This window comes from Cydia fagiglandana, chromosome 11 (assembly GCF_963556715.1).
Source record: "Cydia fagiglandana chromosome 11, ilCydFagi1.1, whole genome shotgun sequence".
Lineage (NCBI taxonomy): Eukaryota > Metazoa > Arthropoda > Insecta > Lepidoptera > Tortricidae > Cydia > Cydia fagiglandana.
Window position 1 is genome coordinate 3069595 of NC_085942.1, and position 25482 is coordinate 3095076.

Genomic DNA, 25482 nt, shown 5'->3' on the forward strand with positions numbered 1-25482 from the left:
TGTTTGTCCGCAATTTCGTTAGTTATAATTTGGTTTTTCTCAGAAACCCGTAGCTTTTCAGGATTGCCATAAAACAAACCTAACCTATCTATGGGATAACCTTACGAAAATCTTGAATTATGACTAATGATAATCTGACAATCATTACATTATGACTTTCAATAATTATGTCAAACGAAGGGATCCGATAAATAACCATTATTATTTTTTAAGTCAACACTGTAATAGTGCGGATAATGATAAAGCCTGGTTCAATATAACACAAGTAGGTAATAAAATATTGACTGCCTATCATACTGTTTTTGAGATTCCAAAAACTTTCAGTCTTACCCTCTTACCTGGAGACTGTCGGTAAAACTGCTGTCTACATCATTTCATATATTTCGACTGTCTCTTCTGTAATAAGGTAAACGTACTGGTGCTCGACGCGGTCCCAGTACATGTCATCTTAAAACTTAAGTCATTGTCAATAGAGGTGACAGCAAGGTGTCATCTATGGGGCATTAGCATGTCGAGTAGTACAGTCACCTGCAATAATATGTTACACTTCGAAGGCCGCAAAAATATGTGACACGCTCTTATAGCTCTACAAATAAGATAGTGTCCGATATTTTTGCGCCCTTCGTTGTGTAACATATTAATGCAGGTGACTGTACGTTTACCTTATCGCATCTGTCATATATTTCAATAATAATGACACAGATATCCTGTCACCCATAGCCAATTATGACAATAATTTAACCATATAAAGCGGTGACCACACGCCCGCGGTCCGGACTGATCTCGACGGCGCCACCGCAACGCGTAATGAGCTCGCTACGGTGACCAACCTGCCATCCATTTCGGGATATTATATCATCCAATTCGATTGAATAAATATTATAATAATCATCCAGCTTATATTTTTAAGAGGATTATTATTAATATCTGGGAGACCGAGCTTTGCTTGGAAAACATATAAAAACTCAAAAATGCGCGTTTTCCCAGAGACAAGACCTAGCTAGATCCGGTTTTTCGCCCCCGAAAACCACCATATAGCAAATTTCATTGAAATCGTTAGCGCCGTTTCCGAGCTCGAAATATATATATATATATAAATTGCTCGTTTACAGGTAATATTAGATTATATGTAGATGTGCAAATTATACTGCTATGGTATGCAAATTAACAATATACTAATGAAAATTAGTTACATTTTCGTGATATTTTCTAACGACCCAACTTTTACCTCAATGTTTTGGTTAGAGTCTGCCCATCTTATTAGTTTAGTCTCTATGTAAAATTTTTCATAGCATTTGCCCTTGATTTAGGGTTCCCCCACATATGTCGTTCGGCTCGGCTAGCATCGGCCGGCCTTTTTCGCTCTCATTGCGCGGACATAAAGCTTTTTCCTATCGGATTTTGCCGAATGCGCGTCGATATATCTGGGGAGACCCTAAAACGTATAAAAATTCAATATTAAAACTACAAATTTGCGCTAACCCCCTCTTAAGTTTTCACTTATACAATCCTCTTTAGTATGTTTTAATGCCCAATCCGCATTGGGCTAGCGTGGGGATTATAGCCCAAGCCCTCTCGCGCTCGAGAGGAGGCCTGTGCCCAGCAGTGGGACGTGTATAGGCTGAGATGATGATGATGATGATGTTTTAATGAAAACATTCTAGGAATCTCATCACAATGCTGCTTATGAAGTCTGGCGTTTCCTGAACAAAGTAATGCCTTCCAAGAATATGTACAAATTATACTATACACTTAGCTCACATAAATGATTAAATATGTCGGAGCCTGACACCAGAAAGACGTATTGCAGCGTTATAGTTCATTATTTTAGACGCCTGTATAAAATCGATTAGCAATGTTGAGCTACGTATTATTTGATTGTAACAAAATAAATAAAGTTGTGTTGAGAGTAACGCCGTCTATTGGCCCATTGTTGATATAAAGTTGCGTAGAGAGTAACGCCATCTATTGGCGTGTTGTTGAACTAAAATTACAGGTAGAAGGCTTTGGAACGTCGAGAGATTTCTCTTGAGTGAGCGTAGGCACGAGTTGGTATTTTTGTCGGTATGTTGGTAGACTGGTCGAGCAGGTTTGCCAACTTGACTCGAGGCGGGAGCAGTGTGGCTCCGTCGCTGGTAGTTCTTCTTGATCGGACCGCGCTAGAGATCGGACGTACTCGTTAGCCAACCTCGTGCCTAACTCGCTACGTTCCTGAAGGCTTATACCTGAAGGATTATTCTGATAGCTTATAGAATCTAGCGTTCTTTAACCATTTAGCTAAGTGTTTTATTTCAAGTGTTATTTTGGTTTCTTATGTTTCATTAGAAGCTTACTTTCGTGAAATAAAGAAAGGATGTGTTATGTGTTGTTTTAACTTGTTTTGAAAAGATTTGTCCCTCTGAGTTTGTTGCCGGTCCCATATAGGGCTAAATCTTCTTAGGTCAGATGTCTAGGGTTGTAGCCGGCCTAGTTTGAGCTGAATAAAGATTTAAACGGTTTCATGTGATCTTTTTATTTTTTTTTTGATTTTTAATCAGTTAACCTCCTAATAGCAATTAGTTCTTTTTAACATTTAGTACTGAAATATAGTAGGCACTAGTATGGTTAACGAGTCCGAATATTTATTTCATGCACTGGTAGCAATGGTAGCATACTGGTTTAGCTGTGAAGTAATACATCGAGATACTACCCCACGCGCCCACCGCCTTTAAGACCGTCGGTATTCGACAAATATTTAGCTTCTGAGTAATTCCTGTAATAAATTAATACTGGAAGTTTTTCCAGGGATTCTGGCTTGGGTTGATGCCAAATTTAATAGGGATATATGAGTAGTTTAGTAATTTAAGTCATGGCTGTGGCAAGTGTGTTGAAAAACGTCGTAAGAAACGCGTGTGCATTCGTCATTACACACATCGGCTTTCTTATTGCGCGGTCACTATAACATAGTGCACTTGCTCACAAAAATAAACTTGTACCTACTATAACTAGACTTCATAAAATAAGTAAATCTTTCATTGACCAATGTGTTAGTTTTTACAATAAAATTCCTTTATATATTCAAATTTTGCCATTTAATAAATTTAAATCGATCATCACACAAAAGTTGTGTATAATGGGATATTATAATATATCAAACTATTTAGAAGACGTTAACCCTTGAAGTTAATAAGTATGTACCTATATTATAACATTGATAGTGAAATAATGTTATTTAATTTTTAGGTAAATGCTACTGTTTGACGTCATAAAGCGATTATAAAATCCTATTATGAAAATAAATCATATGATATGATATGGATGTACTATATCGTTAGCAAGATCCACTGTTGTTATATTCTATTTAAATATTAACAACCCAAAGCCGAGTACAATCCAAAAGGCCATCAATAAAGACCCCATCCAATGCTATATCTTGCCTCAGCAATTCCTGTCGTTGCGGTGAAAATGCCCATAAAAAGTATTTAAATCACCCTTATATATCTTCACTAGATATTGGTAGGAAGACTTAATTTACATGCGCTAGCGGAAAGCTTTTTTTGCGTCAAAACGCAAAACATACGAAGGGCAAACTGAGTTTTTAGAATAGATAAAGCTTTAGTAATTAGGCGGTCATCGATCAAATGGCAGTACCAATGAGTTTCTGAAAGAATTATAATTTAAGTACCTTGTACTTTTTGGTGAAGAAAATTAGACTAGATTTTCACTCTGGGTTGGTAGGTCAGATAGCAGATGCTTTAAAACTATTGTCTGTGCCAACTCTTGTGACTAGGTTGCCGAATGAAGCGGAAAAAAAATGACCAAAGCCTATCCAGAGCTGGAATCAAACCAGCGTCCCCCGTTTACCTGCACTCGCCTGAACCACTCTGCTATCCGGTCACGGTGGCATGGGCCGAAATTTCCAAATATATGACAATTACCTGAAGGCTTGTGGCGCCCCCTATAATGATGATGATGAATCTGTGCCTTTCGACAATACTTATGCCATACTGAAAATTCCTGGACTGGCCACTTAGAAAACATGAGTCGTCTGATATATCAGAAGCTTGAAAGATTATACATAGTTATTTTTAATGTAAATATTTTTTTTCTTCTGTTTGTATACTTAATATCCTTATTATTACGTGCCATAGAAAAGTGCGTACCCTACGTATGTATAATATGTTGCTATGCCCTTGTAGAGTCCAAGCTGTACTAAATTAAACTTAAACACCTTTGTAAAATACCATGGATGCAATGAATAAATGATTATGAAAAATGTTTATTGTGTTAAACAATACAATTTGAATATAATTACAATTGAGTCCTCCTTGTAAGTATATGTATACCTGTATCAGGAGAAAAAATTATGAATCCAGAAACTTTCAGTATTGCCCTTTACAAAACGCTGCGCTCCTATACTTTATACCCGCGTAACTGCAGCTTAAGCCCTTCGCCATATCGACGCTTATCATGAATAGTGGCACATCTCAAAATGAAATGCTATTGCATTTAATATTCTATCTTTTACTGGTAAGATTTAAAATCGAACGGCATTTCATTTTGTTTTATGCCACTATTCATGATAAGCGTCGATATTCGTTATCTCCGCTCTATTTATTTCCATCACGTGTTTATGGAGACGGCTTCCTATATTGTAACGAATGGTATGTAAACACTTTTAACCTATTAACCTGCATATTATAGTAAGGATAAATATATTTATTTTGCTTGAAAAACAGAATAAAAGGCAAAAACAACAGCAACAAAACGTTACATCAGTTGTCGATCCCTTGATTTTCCTTCATATTTTGCCTTCATAGGCAGGCAATACATAATAGGATGTTTGACTGTCCTATTAAAAATAAATAATTTTTCACACTGCATGACATAAAGCACCAGAAGGTTAATAGAGTTACGTAGACAGCAGTTATTTTTAGACACTATTTCTATTTTAAAACCCGTATAAAACTATAAAGAGTTGGTAATTTGATTGTGAAGTCACATGCTAGTATTGCTAGTGTTTCATATTTTCATAGTTGCAAAATCGTTCTGACAATTCGAAAAAAAAGAGACTGCTTTGACTAGTTTCTAGTCAAATACCCAATTAAGTCGAGTGATGATTTCCATGATGAAAACACTATCGGCGCGATTCGGGAAATGAATTAGACATTCACTAGACATGAAATAGTAACGATATGTGACGTTCCATGGCAAAAGGTACCCTATTGCGGTGGGCGCTTACGCTATTATTAACGCCGCTCCAATATTATTGCGGCCTTAAGGTACCTTTTGCGGTGGAACGTCATATATCTTACTATTTCATATCTAGTAAATGCCTAATTCATTTCCCGAATCGCGCCGTATGTCCTTCTTATGTTCTCCTCTCAATAAAAGTAATAAGTAATTTTGTATGTTAAGTATTTGTAATAGCTTTTTATATCGAATAGCGAAATTAATAGCCATACAGAGTAAAGTTTCTTAAGCGTTTCAAAATAACATGGGACCCTTTTTATAAAACGTTTGGCCAAAGCTCTCTCTTTCTTCGCCCATGAGCCCGGCATTTACGCCACAATAACCCGCACTCGATGAGTATTTGTATTCAAAATATTTGTATTTATGAGTAATGAAGTCTCTCTAAGTCTCTCAAAAATATAGTTAAAAGTCTATCAGGAGACATTCATCATTTCTTATTATTCTCACACTGAAAGATATTTGTGAGATACCGTAAAATGGGGTGAGTGGGGTCAAAACTGAAATTCAAACCTCGATAACTTTTTATTTTTACATAAGAAAACTGAATGGTGTATAATGTATATAATAGGTGTTCCGGACGTTTGTATTTTAGTTTTTATTTTATTTTGGGTAGTTGAATTTCATAACTTTGACGATAAAGAGGAAAACCCACCTCACGCCGTAATGCCTCGTATTTGTGAGACGGGTTTTCATACAAAGGTGATTTTTGAAGATTGTTGGATCGATTTTTTTTTTATTATGCGTATTACTAAACCTCCATTTTAAATTGGAATGCATTATTTTTGTAGCAGTAGCCTTAAAATCCCTTTTCACCCCCCTCTCAAACCTTCTCTCCCCATTCATAACCCACCTCTCCCCGCGAAACCTAGTCACCCCGTTTTACGGTACCTGTATTTCTTTTAACAGGAATAATCTGTTTAAACTGTTTAGACGACAACGGTTTCACTCAATTGCATTTTTAGTCGCTATTGGCGACATGTTTCGGGCCCGTCGGGGATCCTTCCTCAGGCTCGAGTGCTCGCGGCGGCTGCACTTCGTCACAGGACACACAGACAGGAATCCCCTAACGCAGATGATGTGAGGAAGAAAATTAGAATGGGATATCCCGTTCTAACAGAGAGGGGGAGGGATACAGCCTAATGAATTCATCGCCGATACAGTCCCGGGCAAGTAGAATAGTATACATAAGTGAGTTGTAGACCTCGCGATAAGTTTGATACGCTTAAAATTAAAAAAAAACACTAGGTTACTTCGTTGAGTCACAGCGAACTCACAATGGTCTTAAGTAGCACTTAAGTATTTTATATATTTCCACCATATTAAACATTTTCCAAAAAACGAAACGACACAAAAAAACCGGGCAAGTGCGAGTCGGACTCGCGCACGAAGGGTTCCGCACCACAATGCAAAAAAGAACAACAAAAAAAAGCAAAAAAAAACGGTCACCCATCCAAGTACTGACCCCGCCCGACGTTGCTTAACTTTGGTCAAAAATCACGTTTGTTGTATGGGAGCCCCATTTAAATCTTTATTTTATTCTGTTTTTAGTAATTGTTGTTATAGCTATCACGGTTCGTGAGACGGACGGACGGACAGCGAAGTCTTAGTAATGGGGTCCCGTTTTACCCTTTGGGTACGGAACCCTAAAAACTATCTAACTACCAAACCCTCACGAAATTTCACGAGAATCGGTAGAGAAATGCGATATGCAGAGAACATTCAGACATACCAAAGTATTTTTGCCAAAGTTGAAACAGGGTCGGTTGCACCAAACCGTCTGTCGCCGTTAAAGCGTTCGCAAAATTTTAGTGTATGGAAAATTACATACTTCAACGACGCAGTGTTCGCATGCTGTGCACTCTATATAAGTTATATATTTTATTGTATATTGTATATATATAATGTTAGGTATATATATATATATATATATTTATATTATATGTATCGTGTATATTTTGATGTATGTTAATATAATTTAAATTAGCGTTGCGTTTTTATATTCAATTTTGTTAGTAGTAATAGTTGCACCGCCCACAATCTCTCTGCTTTGCCTTAAGGTTGACTGGTAGAGAATGCTTTTGGCATTAAGTCCGCCTTTTGTACGACAAGTTTTCTTTTGTGCAATAAAGTTTAAATAAATAAATAAATAAATAAATACTTCACTGCTTTTTGTCGTTAATCAGTCTGTTAAATGTGGTTGGTGCAACTGGGCCTTAGTCAATTACATTAACAACGGTTTGTGATTCTCCGATTCATGCCGCCACATGGCGGTTTCGTTTAGTCAAATTAAATACGGGTCACTAGAAACCGCTAGTTACCAAAAAAGGAATGGAAGTCATTTAGGAAGAAGCCGCGAGTCACAGTATCATCATGATCACTGTGTTTGTTACTTATAACTCTTATAAGGGCATGCGACTAGCCGCCATTCTATTTTGAAATAGCTCTAAAGGCCATGCTCCATCGGCTTGCGTTTGCGTGACGTGCACGTGCGCACGATCTAATGGCTCCTCTACACGATGGGCCAACGCAGGCCAGTCCAAGGGACGCAGCCATGCGGTAGAATGAGATAGCAATATCACTTGCTCCCTCTAACGCATAAATGCGTCCCTTGGAGTGGCCGGCGCTGGCCCATCGTGTAGAGGAGCCATCAAATATTGGAGCCGCGCACGCACACGTCACGCAAGCGGTGTGTCGTCTCTCATAAACAACTGTATATTTGCCATTGCAAAGTCTATTGGTCCGCCTCGTGCCACCTTTGTCCCGGCTCTGTGCGGCTACCACCAGTTTGGCCATAGACTAGGAATCCTCTAGACCGAGTTTAGAGCTATTATTTCATGCAACCGATGATGCTAAAAATGCGGACGCGCGGGACGAGGTGAGCGAAGTCCCGTGCTGTGACTGGTCCGTTCAAAGACACGGACGTGACACAAAGACACTTTCGACTCGAACATGGAGTAAAATTACCGTATGCGTGGCAGAGGGTGTAGTGCGACTATGCTAAGTCTGGTGGATGTTTTGTCTGTGATTTCGCACGATGGCAAAGTAAATATTTGCGCTCGGTCTCACGTTCGAGTCCCGCCGATGATGGATTGGGGCAGAATTAATATATGTACCTTACTTGCGGTAATTAATTGGGGTCAGTAGGGTTAAGGGAATTAGGGGTAGTTAATTATATATCTACCACTTAAGAGGTTGAGGAATTATAATGTGAGGTGTATTTCTAGGAACTATACAGTGTGTTTTCTATAATAGGAGCAATAAATTAAACTAAAGGCTGTACTCCTCAAACTGACCAACATTTGTTCAGCAACTTTTGAAAATAACTCATGGTTTGATTTTTATTACACTTTAAAGTATATTCTAAGACGCAATGTATTGCAAATTTTGTTATGTTTAAAGCGTGACAAGTAACGTCAAACACACTGATGTCAGCGTACAATCGTACATTGAAGGCAATATATATTTTGTATGAAAAAGAGGAAGTCTAAAGGTTTCATAACTTTTAAAAGTTGCTAAATAAATGTTGGTTAGTTTGAGGAGTACAGCCTTTAGTTTAATTTATTGCTCCTGTTACAGGAAGCACCCTGTATTCTAGTTACAGTATTATACTATAAGTAAAAGATAGAAAGTCTTTACTCAAAATAATTAAATCTAATAAATTACAAATATTACTTTGAGCAAAATATTACAATTTAGGGTACACACAAACGTTTGCAAAATAAACAAAGACAAATCGAAAATACACACCCCTTTTAACCTCTAGCCGCCCAGAGACCTATAAAAAGGTCTCCTGTTCCATTCTAATTTGAACTTTGTGTTGACATAATAAAATTCCATTTTGCTTGGCAAGGTTTGACGTATGGGCGACTAAAGGTTAAAAAAATACTTTTAACAAACCCACAAAATTAACATAATTAAGAAGGTATATATGTTGTTTAATTGTTTATTCTCATAGTTCACAAAAGTGTAAAAATAAAAGTAAAAATAAACACAAAGTACGTAATAGATAAACAACTAGTAACTCATGAAATGTAAATATCCCAATATAAACATCTCCAATAAAATAACTTAGAAAAAATCCCAATAGATATAAATAACACACGCAACTTACCTTCAAGAAGGACAATACACGTAGATAAATATTTAGTGGCAACACTATAAAAAACGCTATGAAAATATAAGAAAAAACACATAAAAACTACAAAAAACACTAACGCCCTCTACGACGTACCTTTGAAGCGTATTTTTTTTAAAAAGGGCTTGGACAGCCGACTCTTGACTCGGGCCACACGTCCTGAAAACATGTGCCAGTTCAATAAAAAATGGTATTTATTACTGTGTATTTAAACATGTTTTACCCTAACAGTTGTCATATTAGATCTACTACCGCAGGGCGGACACGCCATACATCAAAAATCATTTGCGTTTATATGTGTGCGCGGCACGTCTTTGTATATCTCCTAACATGGCGCAGTCGGCAGGATCCGAACCTACGCTCAAGGGATTCAAAAGGTAACATAGCCAAGACGATTAAATAATTCATTAAATTCTAATAGTACATTGTGTATTAAGGGCGGGAAATAAGAAATTACGAACGAGTGTCAATTTTAAGCCCGACGCGAAGCGAGGGCTTAAAATGTTCACGAGTTCGGAATTTCTTTACCGCCCGTGGCACACACAATGTTTTTCATCACACTTGTAAGGAAAAAAAGGAGAATTAATAAAAACAAACTTCTGTATAAAACACTTTTCCGCCCTAGGGCGAAAATTTCAATTTCCCGCCCGCAAGCCCTACGTGTAAATAAGTGTTTTTCATCACACTTGCTCGGAAAAGATTTTTTCCGCCCTAGGGCGAAAATTTCAATTTCCCGCCCGCAAGCCCTACGTGTAAATACATCTTTTCCGAGCAAGTGTGATGAAAAAACTATTTCACTTCTTCAAGGCAGTCTTAATAGAAATTCTTAAACTGCCAAGTAAACTTAAAAATACAGCAATGAATTAAACCAAAAGGCGTTAATTAAAAAGTCATAAATTAGAAAAGCCTTATAAATACGGGTTAACGATAGGTATCCCTTAGAATATTCCTTAATGATAAGTAAATAATCTGACGCGGTCTTCAGTACACAGTACTAAAGGACTTAAGCGCCGTAGTTTTTATATACATTTTCGTCTTTTTAGTAAGAGTAGGCTTTGGATTTCTATTATTTTGAGAGCTGGCGAGTCGAACGAGAAGGAATGTAATTGATCTTGAGATTAGTACACTTTAGAACAATGAAAAAACAATATATTTACCGGGCAACTCGGCTAACTAAACTAAAAGACAATAAAAGTGACTATCACCAAATAACTACGTACACTGGCGTTCAAAAGTGCATGGAGATTTATCAACCATAATATTAAGGCATTACTTACGGTCGACATATATCCGTGCACTTTTAAACGCCACTGTACATATTGGATTATTGGCTATCACCGAATAGCAAAGGTTTGCCCTAATAAGTATACGGCATTAACTATAATAAAACTCGCATACAAAAACTGTCAAATCGGGTCTGATTCTCATTATCTCTCAGCTATAACGAAGACAAGCAAAAGGGTTGCCAGAAATAATCCTACCTGCATTAATATCGCGAATTTGAAATTCAATCCTGACACTACCCGGTTACCCGGCCCGAATCCACGGATGTATCTCGTAAGTCGTAGATGAGATAAATAATGGAGTCGAAAGTCATCCACATACAACCTCAGTTACTAGACGAAGCTCATATTAAAACATTCGAGGACACACATTAACTCTCCCGTACAAATTTTGTATTGGGGCGCTACCGCTTTTTCTAGTTGCTCAGATGACTGCAAAGCTTGACTAATAAGGCACTTGTCCCACCAAGAGCGAGTAAGCGATTAACTATCGGCGATTTTCTCGCCCAAGAAACGAACAAAAGATTAGGATCCTGTGTGTTAGTAAAAGAGACACATATATTAATAGTTCGCTGGCTGTTCACACTGCCGGCGAGAACACTCGCTCTACTAGTTTGTCGCCGCGATAAGATAAAACTAGCTCAGCGGTACTCGCTCGGCCATGCTCGCTTCGTACTTTGAACAAGTCTGCGACGTCTGCGTCTTCGGCTACGCTGCACCGCCCGAGCGAGTGACGCGAGTAATAGCCCGTCGCACTCGAACACTCGCCTATAGCCGAGCGACAAAACTATTGGAGCTAACACTCGCTTCTCGCCGCTCGCCCACTCGTTTCTAGTTTATCGTTCTACTCGCTTATCGCTCATCGTCGGCGGTGGGACAAGTGCCTAAAACACCATCGCATATTAATCCTAATAGTTAAAAACAAAATTGTTAACAAGGCGTTGAGTTGGCTTAATAAAATTGTATTCAGTAACTGCACGAGTATAGTCGCCAATAAAATGATGTAAACTCTTAAGTAAGATTGAGGTTGGAAATTTGTATAAAGGGGCCCACTGATTAACAGTCCGCCGGACGGTATCGGCCTGTCAGTTAGAACAAAATTTTGACAGTTCCGAACAACAGTGGGCCCCTTAACTCTAATTGATCACTTACAGCGACATTGAACTAAATTAATTGCCATGCTATAGCGGTAGGCCATGAGCATACCTTTTTTTTTTTTTGTTGACGGAGTGGAAAAATGCATTACGCATTCCCCCGGCCTGGGGAGCCATGGGGGATATGTGGGACTCCCTCCTGCAACCGCCCTCTCATGTTGAGAGGGGGAGAGGAGGTATACCCACTAAAAGCCACTCCGGCGTCACCCTTCTTACCGTTTTGAAGGAGCCATGGGATGCCTGGGATTCTACCATGACTCCTTCCGGTGGCCCTGGCATATCGTATGCCAGAGTACCCACACCGATGAAAAGGAGAGTCAGAGACGCTTGACCCTCCGCCAATCGTGTAGTGCCGTTTAGCGCGGGCTCCCACAGCCCGCTGGCCTTACTAGGGGTTTAGGCGGGCGGCAAATTGTGCCCGTCTTCTTCCCCGCCGTCTGCGTCGGTTCGGGTGCGCGTCAGCCCTGCTCTCACGCTCCCTTTCCGCGGCCTCCTTCTGTGAAATGACTATCTCACAGAAGGAGGCAACTGCCTTCCATTTCCTTTCGCTGTCCAACATAGCTGCTACGACGTTGCGCAGCGAAAGGTTTCCCACTCCAAGAGCCGCAGACATGGTGCGACGCTCTACGGCCCAACGACTGCATTCTTCAAGCGTGTGTTGGGCCGTGTCATCCGGCGCGCCACACTCATGGCAAGCCGGGTTGGCCTCCCTCTTTATTTTGCACAGGTAATGACCGAAGCATCCGTGTCCGGTCATCACCTGTGCCAGGCCATGAGCATACCTGGGATAACTCGGGGCAAGTTCTAGGGATTTGATATCGATAAAAAAGAAGTCGATATAATTAAATTCATGTGCTTATGAACATTCTCGATTACTATAAAAAGGTTTACATTTTTATCTAGACGGCAATCATGAATACCGACGAATATGGAAAAAATATTGATTGTAACATGTATTTTCAAAACTATTTTAAAATAAACATATACCTACACGTTTTAATTTATTTTGTTTTTTATTTAATAATGAGGAAAAAATAAGTAATATTTATTTATGTCGAACATTTAGATGTTAACAGTAATATCGATATATTTTTTGTCGATAAAATATTTTGCTACATCACTTTCGTATAGATGCCCCGAGTTATCCCAGGTATGGCCATGAGGCCTGTCCACGGCCCACATGGCCTGCTGTACCTGAATTTGTGGCCGCCAGCGGCCCACACGGCGCTAAGAGTATCTTACCGTATCTAACCTTTACCACATCAGCCGCATCCCAAATACATGAATAAAATGAATATTTCGGGCCGAATGCAGATTAGCGCGGCGGCGTAGACTCATTAAGGCCATTACCTGCAACAATAGATATAAAATAAGACATTTATACATTGGACGAGAAACAACATTTTATTAAGAAACGTATTTCAATTACTTAAAGGAAAAAAAAATCACAACCGATTCGGCTGAGACTCGAACACGCGGCTCAGGGTTACCAGACCAACCAACATACCTATTGAGACGTTTTTGGTGAATTGCCACCATACCCTTAAACAGCTAGGCTGGATGGATGCCTCAAACTTGCAGAATCTAGTCCGGATCGATGTTATTTCTTAAAAAAATGTTTGAAGTGAAAACTTCTTTAGCGGCGCTGAGTACTTTTTGATGTGGGGAAAAAATTATAAACTCGATTCAGCGTAACGCGTAACGTAACGCTGACGTCATGTGTCACGGACAATGTTATTCACCAAAGAACATTGGTCATAACGTATCATAATCAGGTCAATTATTTAAAACTGGACATTTATGTTAAGCAATAAAGCTCAATGTTCTAATCTTGTATGGGCTGAAATACGAGGATCTCACAGTTACATTCTAACTTTATATCACTCAAATATAATTAAAGAAAGCCGACCACTGACTAACAGGCCGCCGGACGATATCGGCCTGTCAGTTAGAACAAAAATTTGACAGTTCCGAACAACTGACCGGCTGATACCGTCCGGCGGACTGTTAGTCAGTGGTCAGCTTAAAGCTACATCTTGATGAAATCGCTAATAAAAGTGAACCAACTAGGCCGATTGTTGGTGAAGAAAAAAAAATACTAACCGTCCACCTAGGTGGACAAACTGGTTAGTCGGCTAGTAATAGACGGTCTGCAAGGTAACTTTACAATTTCTATTCGAATTATAAACAATTAACGCCACAAATTTAAGCTCGCTGGCCAGCAATTTCGGAACTAAAGTTTTTCAATAGAAAGGAGGATGGGTCAATTATACATAGTGCTGCAGACATTTTGGACTAGTCATTGAGTTTTCACTTCTGTCGGCACTCCCGGAGTGCAACCAGTTGTTTTTTTTATGTGTTCAGATAGTTACACATGAAATTTTGGTATAAATAATTTAAAATGAAAAGTATATGATTTCGTCTGTCGTTACAATCACTTGTTAAACCTTTATCTCAAAGTGTATGAACTTAAAAGTCAAACAAAACTTCCTATCTCATAAAAATATCTAATTAAGTATATCTTCACAGTATCACAAACAACAAATTATAAAGAAAATTGTAAATGTCATTGTAAATTCTATCTTCTTTCTGGGTCGTTGTGGACGCTTCTAGGACATTCTAGAATTTTCTAGAGCGAGCCAATTTGTGTCTGCGCTTGCGTTGTCTGATATTAAAAATCCCTCAACTGTGTACGAGTTATATTATTATCCCAGTAAAGTTTAATAAACAGTAGGTAATTTAACTATTTTTGATTGTTTTCATTATAAAATGAAATAGTAGATTGTTAACCAAGGGATGAGAGGCACCCATTTCTGACGAGATATTTTGGCGCTCGAAAGAAGTGAGAGCGCCAATAGTTCGAGTCAAAATGGGTGCTTTTCACCCGAGTCAAACGCTGTACTTTCTATTTTGAATAATATATGTATTTTACAATAGTATTTCTTGACAGTATTTTTAATTAACAATTTAGGTAAAATATCGTTATTTATGCAACCGGGATTTAAATGTCGAGCCGATTTTTATTGTATCGTAAAAAAATAAAAATAACGTTGGAAAGTAAAATGAAGATCAGAAACGGATCATTTTCAGCCCGATTCACAAATAAACGATGTCCCACTTTCAATGCATGAGAAATAAGAATATGATTTTCATATAGAAATTTGACATCATATTTGATATTTCACAAATGCCATGCATAGTTAGCTTGGTCCGACTCTAGGAATCGATAGCTTGTGTTATGCTAAATCGGCCATTAAATTTATTATATCTACAGATGTAGTGCATAATTGTTATTAGGGAATGCAAATCGGTTATTTTCGGTTATTTTTTGTATGGAAATAATCGGTTATTAACCGAAACCGCGGTTATTTCCATACAAAAAATAACCGATTTGTATTCCCTAATTGTTATCCATCGTATTTTCACGAAAACTTACGAACGTGCGTTGCTATTTCAGTCAGTCTCGGTACAAAAAGCACTGACATTAACTGAACTAGCATGACAAATACGAGCGTTTCCGAGAAAATACGATGGAAAACAATTATTTAATGGTCTACATCTGTACTATACCGACCGCTTAAATGAGTCCTCGCCTGCGCGGTGCTGAAATATAGTGGGATTTTTTTTTTTTTTTTAAATTATGCATGGGTTTACTCATGGCCACAGACTAGCCGAGGCGTAGACGTGGCCTACGATGGAGCGAGCTCGCCCAGAAGGTGCCTGAAACCTGCTGAGGTGAATTATGCGAATGGTTAGAAAACCTATTAGAAAATTAAGCTAGTGGAAAATTAAAATAATGGGAAAATATGCGAATGGTTAAATATGATTTCGGAAAAGGAAGCTATCGAGAAAAAGTAAAATGGTAAAAATTGCGAATGGCAAAAATATCAATCTGGAAATATCGATTTTCGAAAGAGACACACACTCTCCTTAGTCGTCCTACCCCGTCGCCCCCGTACCGCGCAGGCGAGGACTCATTTAAGGTGACAGTCCATTTCCAACGACAGCAGCACTACTATTCATTTTACTATGGAAATTGACAATAACACCGACGCGTTTGTACTAGTATTGCAGCTGCGGTCAGAAATGGAATGTTACCCTTAAAGTGACATTCCATTTCCAACTGCAGCTGCAATACTGTTCATTTTCTATGGAAATTGACAATGACAGCGACGCGTTTCCATAGTAAAATGAACAGTATTGCAGCTGCAGTTGGAAATGGAATGTCACTCTTAAGCGGTCGGTATAGTACAGTGGTCGGTCTATACCTTCGTTAACGCTAACGCATTAGCAAGCGCAAACTATCATAATACAGTTCATTAGCAAACAGAATGGGGTTCCGTTGGTGCCCTTTCCGAACCCTTAGTCTCTTCGGTGTAATAACTGTAACTGTTTCTGTTATAAGCGGGTATAATGAGGGTTCGTGTTAAATGTAATTTCCTGCGGACGTTGTATTGTGTTTATAAATATATATAAGGGTTTGTCTGTGTTGTGAACTTGTATAGAGTTTTCTTACAGGATTCTAATTTTAATAGAAGAAATCAACGATTAAAAAAAATACGAACAATAATAATGAACTTATTGAACAAAGAACAAAAAGTGTTCAAGAAATTTTTATAAGAAAATTTTGGCAGGCGTGAAATGGCGTTATACTAGACCAGGGCTCTCCAAACCCCGGCCCGCGGGCCAAAATTCTAAGGCGCAATATGGCCCTCAGCTAAAAAAGTTTAGAGCCCCCTGTACTAGACTCTAGATAGGTAAGTATAGTATTAAATTAACCGAATTTTTACTGCTTCCTGGTAGAAAATTTTCCAGTACGGATATGATGGTAGTTCTTGTCTACGTGACAGCGTGATAAAACGGTCTCCGTCACTTTCTATCACACGGTGTTAAACAGTGAGAGTTATTTTATCACGTGGATAAAGATGGATAAAGCTATCCATAATACGCCGGCAGTTTTAATTTTCTTAATTTTAATAAGAAACTTAATCCACAATAAACACACAAAAAACGATAACCTATACCAGCGGTCGGCAACCCGCGGCCCGCGAACCTCCCACTTGCGGCCCGCGAGTCTCCCTGGCTATTTTGTATGTAATATTGAGAAATGACAATGGCTGATAAAGTCATAAATATTAGCAAAGTGCGGCCCGCGTCCACTCGTTAACTGCTATGTGGCCCTTGGCTGCTAAAAGGTTGCCGACCGCTGACCTATACAATTGCCAGTTTGTTCTTAACAAATTTGAAAAAAAAATGCATGACACCTTGATGGTGTCATAAACACTACTGACTATATGAGTGTACTGTCCACAACATTAGTTCCAGTAATGTCTCAGGTACACTCAGCTGCATAAAGATAAAAAACTTGCCGTGGAATAAAAATGTTTTTACGGCCTTATTGCACGATCCTAAGGGGTCATCCATTAATTACGTCACACCAATTTCTAGGTTTTTTGACCCCTCCCTCCCCCTTGTCACACTTGGTCACATTTGGCAAACCCTTCCCCCCCCTAGTGTGACGTCACATTTTTTCTACGAAATCGCCAAATCGAATTAAGTTAGTACCTAAGTATTATTAATATTTTATCAAAATATTTTTGACGATATAAATATTAGTAATTTTATAACCCAAAACTGCTTAGGAAAGAAAATTAAACGATTAAAAACTATTTTCGTTTTAAAAACTTGTTATTTAAATGTACAGCGAACTAAATAATTTAAATAAATTTTCGGTTACTGATGAAGTTAAAGTGACGTCACAAAGTTTGTGTCTCCCCCCTCCCCCATGTCACAATATGTCACATTTTCTTGACCCCCTCCCTCCCCCTAAACGTGTGACGTAATTAATGGATGACCCCATAAAGATAAAAACTTGCCGTGGAATAAGAATGTTTTTACGGCCTTATTGCGCGATCCTAATAGGCGGCGAGTAAGTCTTTGAATAACTTTAGCAGAACTTGGAAATATTCATGAGAAATATACGAGATGGATGAGTTTCGTAATTTATGTGTTCGCACTTGTGTTACGGTGTATTTGACTTATTTGGATTCGAATATCTTGCTGTAGACTTACTTTTTGGTGTGCAGACAGGGGGATATGCTACACGTAGTATTAAGAGGAAAGGGGACGATCACTTCTCCATACAAACGAATTAAGTCCTGTTTTCCCCCCTGAATATTGGCATATTGGAAAACATTTTTTGTCAGAAAGGCGGTTTTCAATAAAAGATACGTTGGGATCATGTAGTCTTTTCTATGCAAAAAAATATGGATGTCTGTAAAGTCGCTTTACGGACGATAATTTTGCGTGATAACGTCATAAGAAAACGTGGCCGTAACGTTACCATGGAGATCTGTCCACAACGTTACCATGGAGATATGTCCACAACGTGACACTTTTTCGTGCATGCTACCGTTGTTCATCGATTTTTAAGACGTTATCATGTCAAAAAATTAGGTATAGTGAAAAGTGTTCATCCCTAAACTGAAACACATATCTTCATAACAAAATAAAAGAAAATAAAGACACAATATAAAGTCAAGGCACAGCGTAGTACTACACTAACAACTGTCACATAAACTCAGTGTCTGCAATATGGCGACACGAATGTCGTCGAGTTCATATTACACCTGCACTTGTCTCCGCGAATGTACGGGACAGTGCCTGGCGGCTCGATTCGGGAAATGAATTAGACACTCACTAGATAATATGAAATAGTAAAGATATGAGTCATTCCACTGCAAAAGGTACCTCATAGCGGCTGGCGCCGCGATACGGGAAATGAATTAGAGAGTCACTAGATATGAAATAGTGAACATATGTGACGTTCCACGGAAAAAGGTACCTTATGGTGGCCGGCGCATAGCGCCGCAATAATATTGGAGCGGCGTTAATAATAGCGTAAGTGCCAACCGCCATAAGGTATCTTTACCAGTGGGACGACACATATCTTTACTATATCGTATCTAGTTAATCTCTTATTCATCTCCAGAATCGCGCCGTGGCTCTAAATTGTAAGTAAATTTAGTCGTAATGATATTTAAGACTCACACGAATCTTATATCTTATCAAAATGATAAATCGTTTGTATAGTCGCACCAAACAAAGTCTGCAGCGGATTTGATAGCCCGCGCAGTGTGTTATGTATACGTCATAATTTCATATAAGCTTGACGTTTAAAACGAACACTTTCACTGCGGGGGCTATCAAAATCGCTGCAGACTTTTTACGGTCTGACTTTAGTATTTTAGGCACTTTATTCATGAAACCTTTATTTTAAATGGATGGATTGGATGGATAATGGATATAAGTCTTTTAAGGATGGCTCACGTTAGAACGGGCCGTGTCCGGGCCGGAGCTTCCGGCGCTTCGTTTTCTATGGGAAGCATCACGTGATCGCCTGTCATGTCATAGAAAAGTAAGCGCCGGAAGCTCCGGCCCGGACACGGCCCGATCTAACGTGAGTCATCCTTTACTCTTGATATTTTCTATGCCTAAGATTTTTTTACTTTATCCTTTGCATAAAACTTACTTAATACAACATTATAATATCAAAGGATGTTATTTATTGATAAAAACAAAGAAAGGAATAAACAAACATAAGTAATAAAACTTACAAAACTATAGATAAAAAAATTGCCCCAGGTCGCCGTCAACGGGCAAGGTGCCCAGAAGGCTGGCCGTATTTCCCCGCTGTATAGCGATGCTAATGCTAAGAATGTTATTAAATCTCAGATTTTCTACGCGAAAAAATCCATTTTTAAATGATAATATTTCTGGCAGAAAAACAGCCGATTTCGCTCAATATCAGATGATATCTGAAGTTAATATCCTGTCGATAAGATCTCATATTTGAAGCCTTCTTCTTTAGTTTTTAGGGTTCCGTAGTAAAGAGACTTTTTCAGGCAGAAGTTGTCCTTTTTGAAAGTGAAAGTCTACATTCTTCAATTTAGGCATATAAATGAATGAAAATCTCTTTTTCAGGCAACTATTAGCCCATAGATAAAAGCCTTAAAACTCCGAGTTAGTTGGCTAACGTTGGAATGCGCAAGTGGCCCGAAGTATTTTTACCAGATTTTACCTTAAGTAGTTTCCAATAGTTAAGTAAATTCCAATTTCATTTCAATTTATATTTATTAAGAAATAAAATTCAATGCAATTCAAGTATCTGATACTATTGTAAACTAGTATTTTCACTCTACATCAGTATCTCAAATAGTTTCTTGCATTTCTAGACGTCTGTTACTTTGTGGCCATTTGATAGCTTAAGCAAAAACGACACATCTCAAAAAGGAAAATTGTTCTCATTGTTTACCTTATTTCGATGGAATACAGTTCAAATTGGTTTGCAATTACGTTTACAAGTTAATGGTAGTTAGGTCCTTTTGGAATAAGACACCGTTTCTTTGACTTTGACGAAAACATTCCGAAGCTGGCTTAATCCTAAGGAAATGCACAGAAACCTGAAAAGACGGAATGCTATTTCGCTTTGGAATAAAACACAATGTAGAAAAGTTGCTTTCGTGGGAACCTTTGCATATGCAACCCTAAAACTATCATCACAATAACAATACTACGAGCAGTAGTCGTAAAAGTGTAAATAAACTATGAAACTCTTTTGAGACAGTTTTTGCATTGCGAAGAAGCGCGGTTTAACAAACAAAAATGTTATGTTCGTAAAAAGCACGCAGGCAAAAACCTAAATAAGTCATAATAAAAGAAATAACATCAAATACATAGTAATAAACAAATAAAATTCATATATTTTAGTGCGAGTTGTTATCTATATTTTTTACATGCAAAATATTATCACTTTTAATGATACCAATTCTATCTTTTCTTTCATCATATCAGTCGTAGGTATATCCACGTAATGGTGATATTCTCTTTGGGTATATCGCCCACTGGTGAGCATAGGCCTCTCTTCTAGTACGCCACTTGTCCCAGTCTTGAGCTAATCTCATCCAGAAAGCATGTTTTTCGATTATACAGGGTGTCCCAAAATTCGACGTCAAGCCGTAAACGGATGATAGACCAAGTCATAACAGTTATCATAAAAATACAAAAAAAAAATCCAACTCATGTTCTTTGAAAATTATGGTCTCTTTAAAATTTCACTAAAAAATCCACACCCTGTAATTATTCAAGATTACACAAGAATAAAAAAAATTAGAATAAATTATGGAATTTGTAGTAACAAGAGTTAATGAACCATTACAGGGTGTGGATTTTTTTGTGAATTTTTAAAGTGACCATAATTTTTAAAGAACATGAGTTGGATTTTTTTTTTGTATTTTTATGATAACTGTTATGACTTGGTCTATCATCCGTTTACGGCTTGACGTCGAATTCTGGGACACCCTGTATATCATCATAACTATAAGTACATATTTTTAAATACATTTTAATGATTCTAGCTTAGATAAAGTATACTGTTTATCTCCACTATTAAAATAATAAAAATATGAAGTTAATCCATTAAACCAAATAACATTTTAGGCTGTTCAGGGATTATTTAGACCCGCTGCGCAGATTTATGCAAGCTGTAAATTATTTTAATTACACAAATGTCTGTTGAGATAACATAATTACGTTAATGTTACTGAAATCTAACATTTGTGTAGGTCATCGAATAAACAATTTTCAACAGTACTTAATATGAATATTTCAAAGTAATATAAATGTTTCAAGTTATCAACACCGGCTACTATAGTTCGTTTTTTTTTAGCATTAGAAAGAACTCCGCAGAAGTAAACGTGCAGTTTTTATCAGGCTCGTTAATTGATAATAATTATTGAATTATCTAATGTAGTATGGTCAATACATATAATTTACTTCAAATTGTTACCGCTAAAAGTGCCAGATTTAGAACCACAAGCGAACTTCTGCGAAGTTCTTTCTAATGTTTAAAAAAACGGACTTATACGTCTTTACCATAAGGGCACACGGGGCCCGTGCCTAGGGCCCGGATCCTCAGGGGGACCCGAAGGACAGGCACTAGACAGTATTATATTACCCATAATAAATAGAAGATCATAATTCATAGTACAAAAACCGGGCAAGTGCGAGTCGGACTCGCGCACGAAGGGTTCCGTACCATAATGCAAAAAAAAAACAAAAAAAGCAAAAAAAAAACGGTCACCCATCCAAGTACTGACCACTCCCGACGTTGCTTAACTTTGGTCAAAAATCACGTTTGTTGTATGGGAGCCCCATTTAAATCTTTATTTTATTCTGTTTTTAGTATTTGTTGTTATAGCGGCAACAGAAATACATCATCTGTGAAAATTTCAACTGTCTAGCTATCACGGTTCGTGAGATACAGCCTGGTGACAGACGGGCGGACGGACGGACGGACGGACGGACGGACGGACGGACAGCGAAGCCTTAGTAATAGGGTCCCGTTTTACCCTTTGGGTACGGAACCCTAAAAATGTTAGTTTAATTCGCTTTCTTTACATTCCATAAGGGCCCCAAATTCTTATGTGCCCAAGGGCCCAGCATAGTTTAAGACGACCCTGAACACCGGTCTAGTCCTGTAAAGTCATTAACTGACCTCACTGCTGCCTTTCCACTGATGGCTCTTCTACACGATGGACCAACGCCGGCCAATCCAAGGAACGCATTTATACGTTAGAGGGAGCAAGTGGTATTGCTATCTCATTCTACCAGATGGCTGCGTCCCTTGGAGTGGTCGGCGTTGGCCCATCGTGTAGAGGAGCCATGAGACGGAGATTTGTGGAGATGAGATATCTTCTCCACTCCGCCTGCTTACAATCAATGCCAGAAATAAAATGGAAATATTTGATTTATTAATAATTTGCTAGAAATGTGCTGTGCTTAATGGGAACATTCCATTTCTAACCGCAGCTGCACTACCGGTACTGAACGCGTCGCTATCATTGTTAATTTCCATCGTAAAATGAACAGTAATGCAGCTGTCGTTGGAAATGGACTGTCACCTTAATGCTTATATCTTGATTGCCGCACGTTTCATCTCCACTTTGGTGGAAAGGCAACCTAAGCCGCACGTCACGTGTCAACCAGCCGCAAAATTACATGACCACTTTATGAACGAATTCATTCACAATGTGTCCATGAGATTTGCCGATTACTGTACAGTCACCTGCAAAAATATGTTACACAACGAAAGCCGCAAAAATATCTGACACGATCTTATTTATAGAGCCATAAGAGCGTGTCACATATTTTTGCGGCCTTCAAATAGTGCCATATTATTGCAGGTGACTGTACATTTATCTTTTATAGTTCGTTTTTTTTTTGCATTAGAAATTAGGTAAACAATCTTGATGTGTCTTTTAATTGAAAAACACATTTTTAAAATAAGTTACGGCAAATATGTAACAATTATGAATCTAATACGATCATTAATATTCTTCTATTTTCATAAGTAATAGTATTTGATTTTTAAAAAGCGTTTTTCAATTAAAGGACATGGCAAGATCGCTTACCTTCTTGCAAGTTCTTTCTAATGCTAAAAAAACGAACTATAGATTGCGTTTTCTTCGAGAATTTGTATTCCAAGGAAACTGAGAGGGCCTAACGCGAACCACGTTCGACGTGTTGCCTCTCCGTCGCATTTGTGAATTCGTGCGTAAGTGTGACAGGGAGGCAACACGTCGAACGTGGTTCGCGGTAGGCCCTCTGAGCTACCCTTAAAAGTAACGCTATTCCCTTACAGCTCGAAACAATATCAACCGACACGAATTCTTTTCTCCCATAACAAATCCTTTGGGAACCGCGATCCCAACTACCCACTAAACCTAAACACCTACCACAAGCTGAAATCAACCTTACACTAAACGAACAAAGTCTAATTTTGTTTAAAACACTTTAAATAGAACTTAAATAGTTTAATTTCATCGCAAGAGTTCATAAGTCCTGGCGCAGACATTAATAGGGATGATAGTACGTGATTATACGGGTAGTAGCGGAATTAACTTGCATTTTCACGAGTTTCATCTAAGGTTGGTGTTCCACCTGTCCTATTTCTTGGTCCAATGTGCATTGCGTCTCACTCTCTGATTAAGGAAAATGTGAGACGCAAGTACACATTGGAAGAAGAAATTAGGTGGAATAGTACCCTAAGGTAGCTCGTTGATAGGTTCCTAAAGTTTAACCTCTAGCCGCCCATACGTCAAAGCTTGCCAAGCAAAATGAAATTTTATTTTGTCAACACAAAGTTCAAATTAGAATGGAACAGGAGACCTTTTTATAGGTCTCTGGGCGGCTCGAGGTTAAGCGCAGTTGAATTCAGTTAAGTTATTCTGAAGAGGGAATTCTAAAGTCAGCAGTTTGGATCTTGAGGTTAGACGGGTGCAGAAGCGTTATCATGGTCGCATTTATGTCACCTGTCATGCCATGCGTCACTTTCACACTTACGTATTTGTTAGAGCGTGACAGACATACTGACAAATGATAAAGAGCCGACCATCTTAGCCCTACTGGTTACTTTGCCCCACATGTGGATAAAATGTAACTTTCTCATCCGTTTCCGAACAATAAAGAGGGCCTTTACCAGTTTGTGTGCTGATAAACATACTACATATTATAGAAGGTCAAGCAAATCTTGTCAGTAGAAAAAGTCGCGAAATTCAAATTTTCTATGAGACGATATCCCTTCGCGCCTATATTTTTCAAATTTACCGCCTATTTCTACTGACAAGATCTGCTTGACCAACTTTACCTGAAAATATTCATCCTTTGGCTTTAAAAACAAAAGCAAAGCTGTGTTACAATTATCAATAATGCGCACATTAAAAAAAAAACGGGTTGTACTCCGGGAGTGCCGGCAGAAGTGAAAACTCAACGACATTGTAACTCAAAATATTAATAACAGCGCCATCGAGTGCAAAATGTCTGCAGCACTATGTATGATTGAGGTTAACGCCATCTAGCGTTATTTCGTTGCATTACTTGAAACCCCAAGCAGTTATATTAATACCAGTTTGAGGGAAACTCACAAGATGCTATTTAAATAAAAAAAAAAGAAAAACACAATGACATTGTCCGTCACACGTGACGTCACGCGAGCGTCCTGCGCCGCCTAAACGAAACAGCAGGCTCAGGCATACATTTTCGCCGCGCGGTAGAAAGAGAGGGTCACGGCCTCACGGCTTACTCCTTACGCCTTACGCTGTCTCGAGTTTAACATTTTTTTCATCACACTTGCTCGGAAAAGATGTATTTACACGTAGGGCTTGCGGGCGGGAAATTGAAATTATCGCCCTAGGGCGGAAAAAATCTTTTCCGAGCAAGTGTGATGAAAAACACTTATTTACACGTAGGGCTTGCGGGCGGGAAATTGAAATTTTCGCCCTAGGGCGGAAAAGTGTTTTATACAGAAGTTTGTTTTTATTAATTCTCCTTTTTTTCCTTACAAGTGTGATGAAAAACATTGTGTGTGCCACGGGCGGTAAAGAAATTCCGAACTCGTGAACATTTTAAGCCCTCGCTTCGCGTCGGGCTTAAAATTGACACTCGTTCGTAATTTCTTATTTCCCGCCCTTAATACACAATGTACTATTCCCCACCTCAAAAAGTGCACAGCGCCGCTAAAGAAGTTTTCACTTCTATTGCCAGCGTATTTATGGGTCTGTAATTCCACAATTTCCTTAAGGAATATCTTTTCATTTCTTTTCTTTAATTGGCTATCCGA

The 25482-nt window shown here is 38.4% G+C and overlaps 1 protein-coding gene across 2 annotated transcripts in view; it reads right to left on the bottom strand.

Moving 5' to 3' along the window:
• Positions 1-25482, bottom strand: part of LOC134668741 (low-density lipoprotein receptor-related protein 2) — a 440880-nt gene that overhangs the window by 139584 nt on the left and 275814 nt on the right. Inside the window, exon 2 of one of the 2 annotated variants that reach the window (XM_063526187.1) lies at positions 9464-9526. The exons of the other annotated variant lie outside the window; for it this stretch is intronic. Coding sequence (XP_063382257.1) covers positions 9464-9526 — 63 coding nt within the window. The remainder of the gene's footprint in view (positions 1-9463; positions 9527-25482) is intronic. 2 annotated transcript variants of the gene reach the window in all.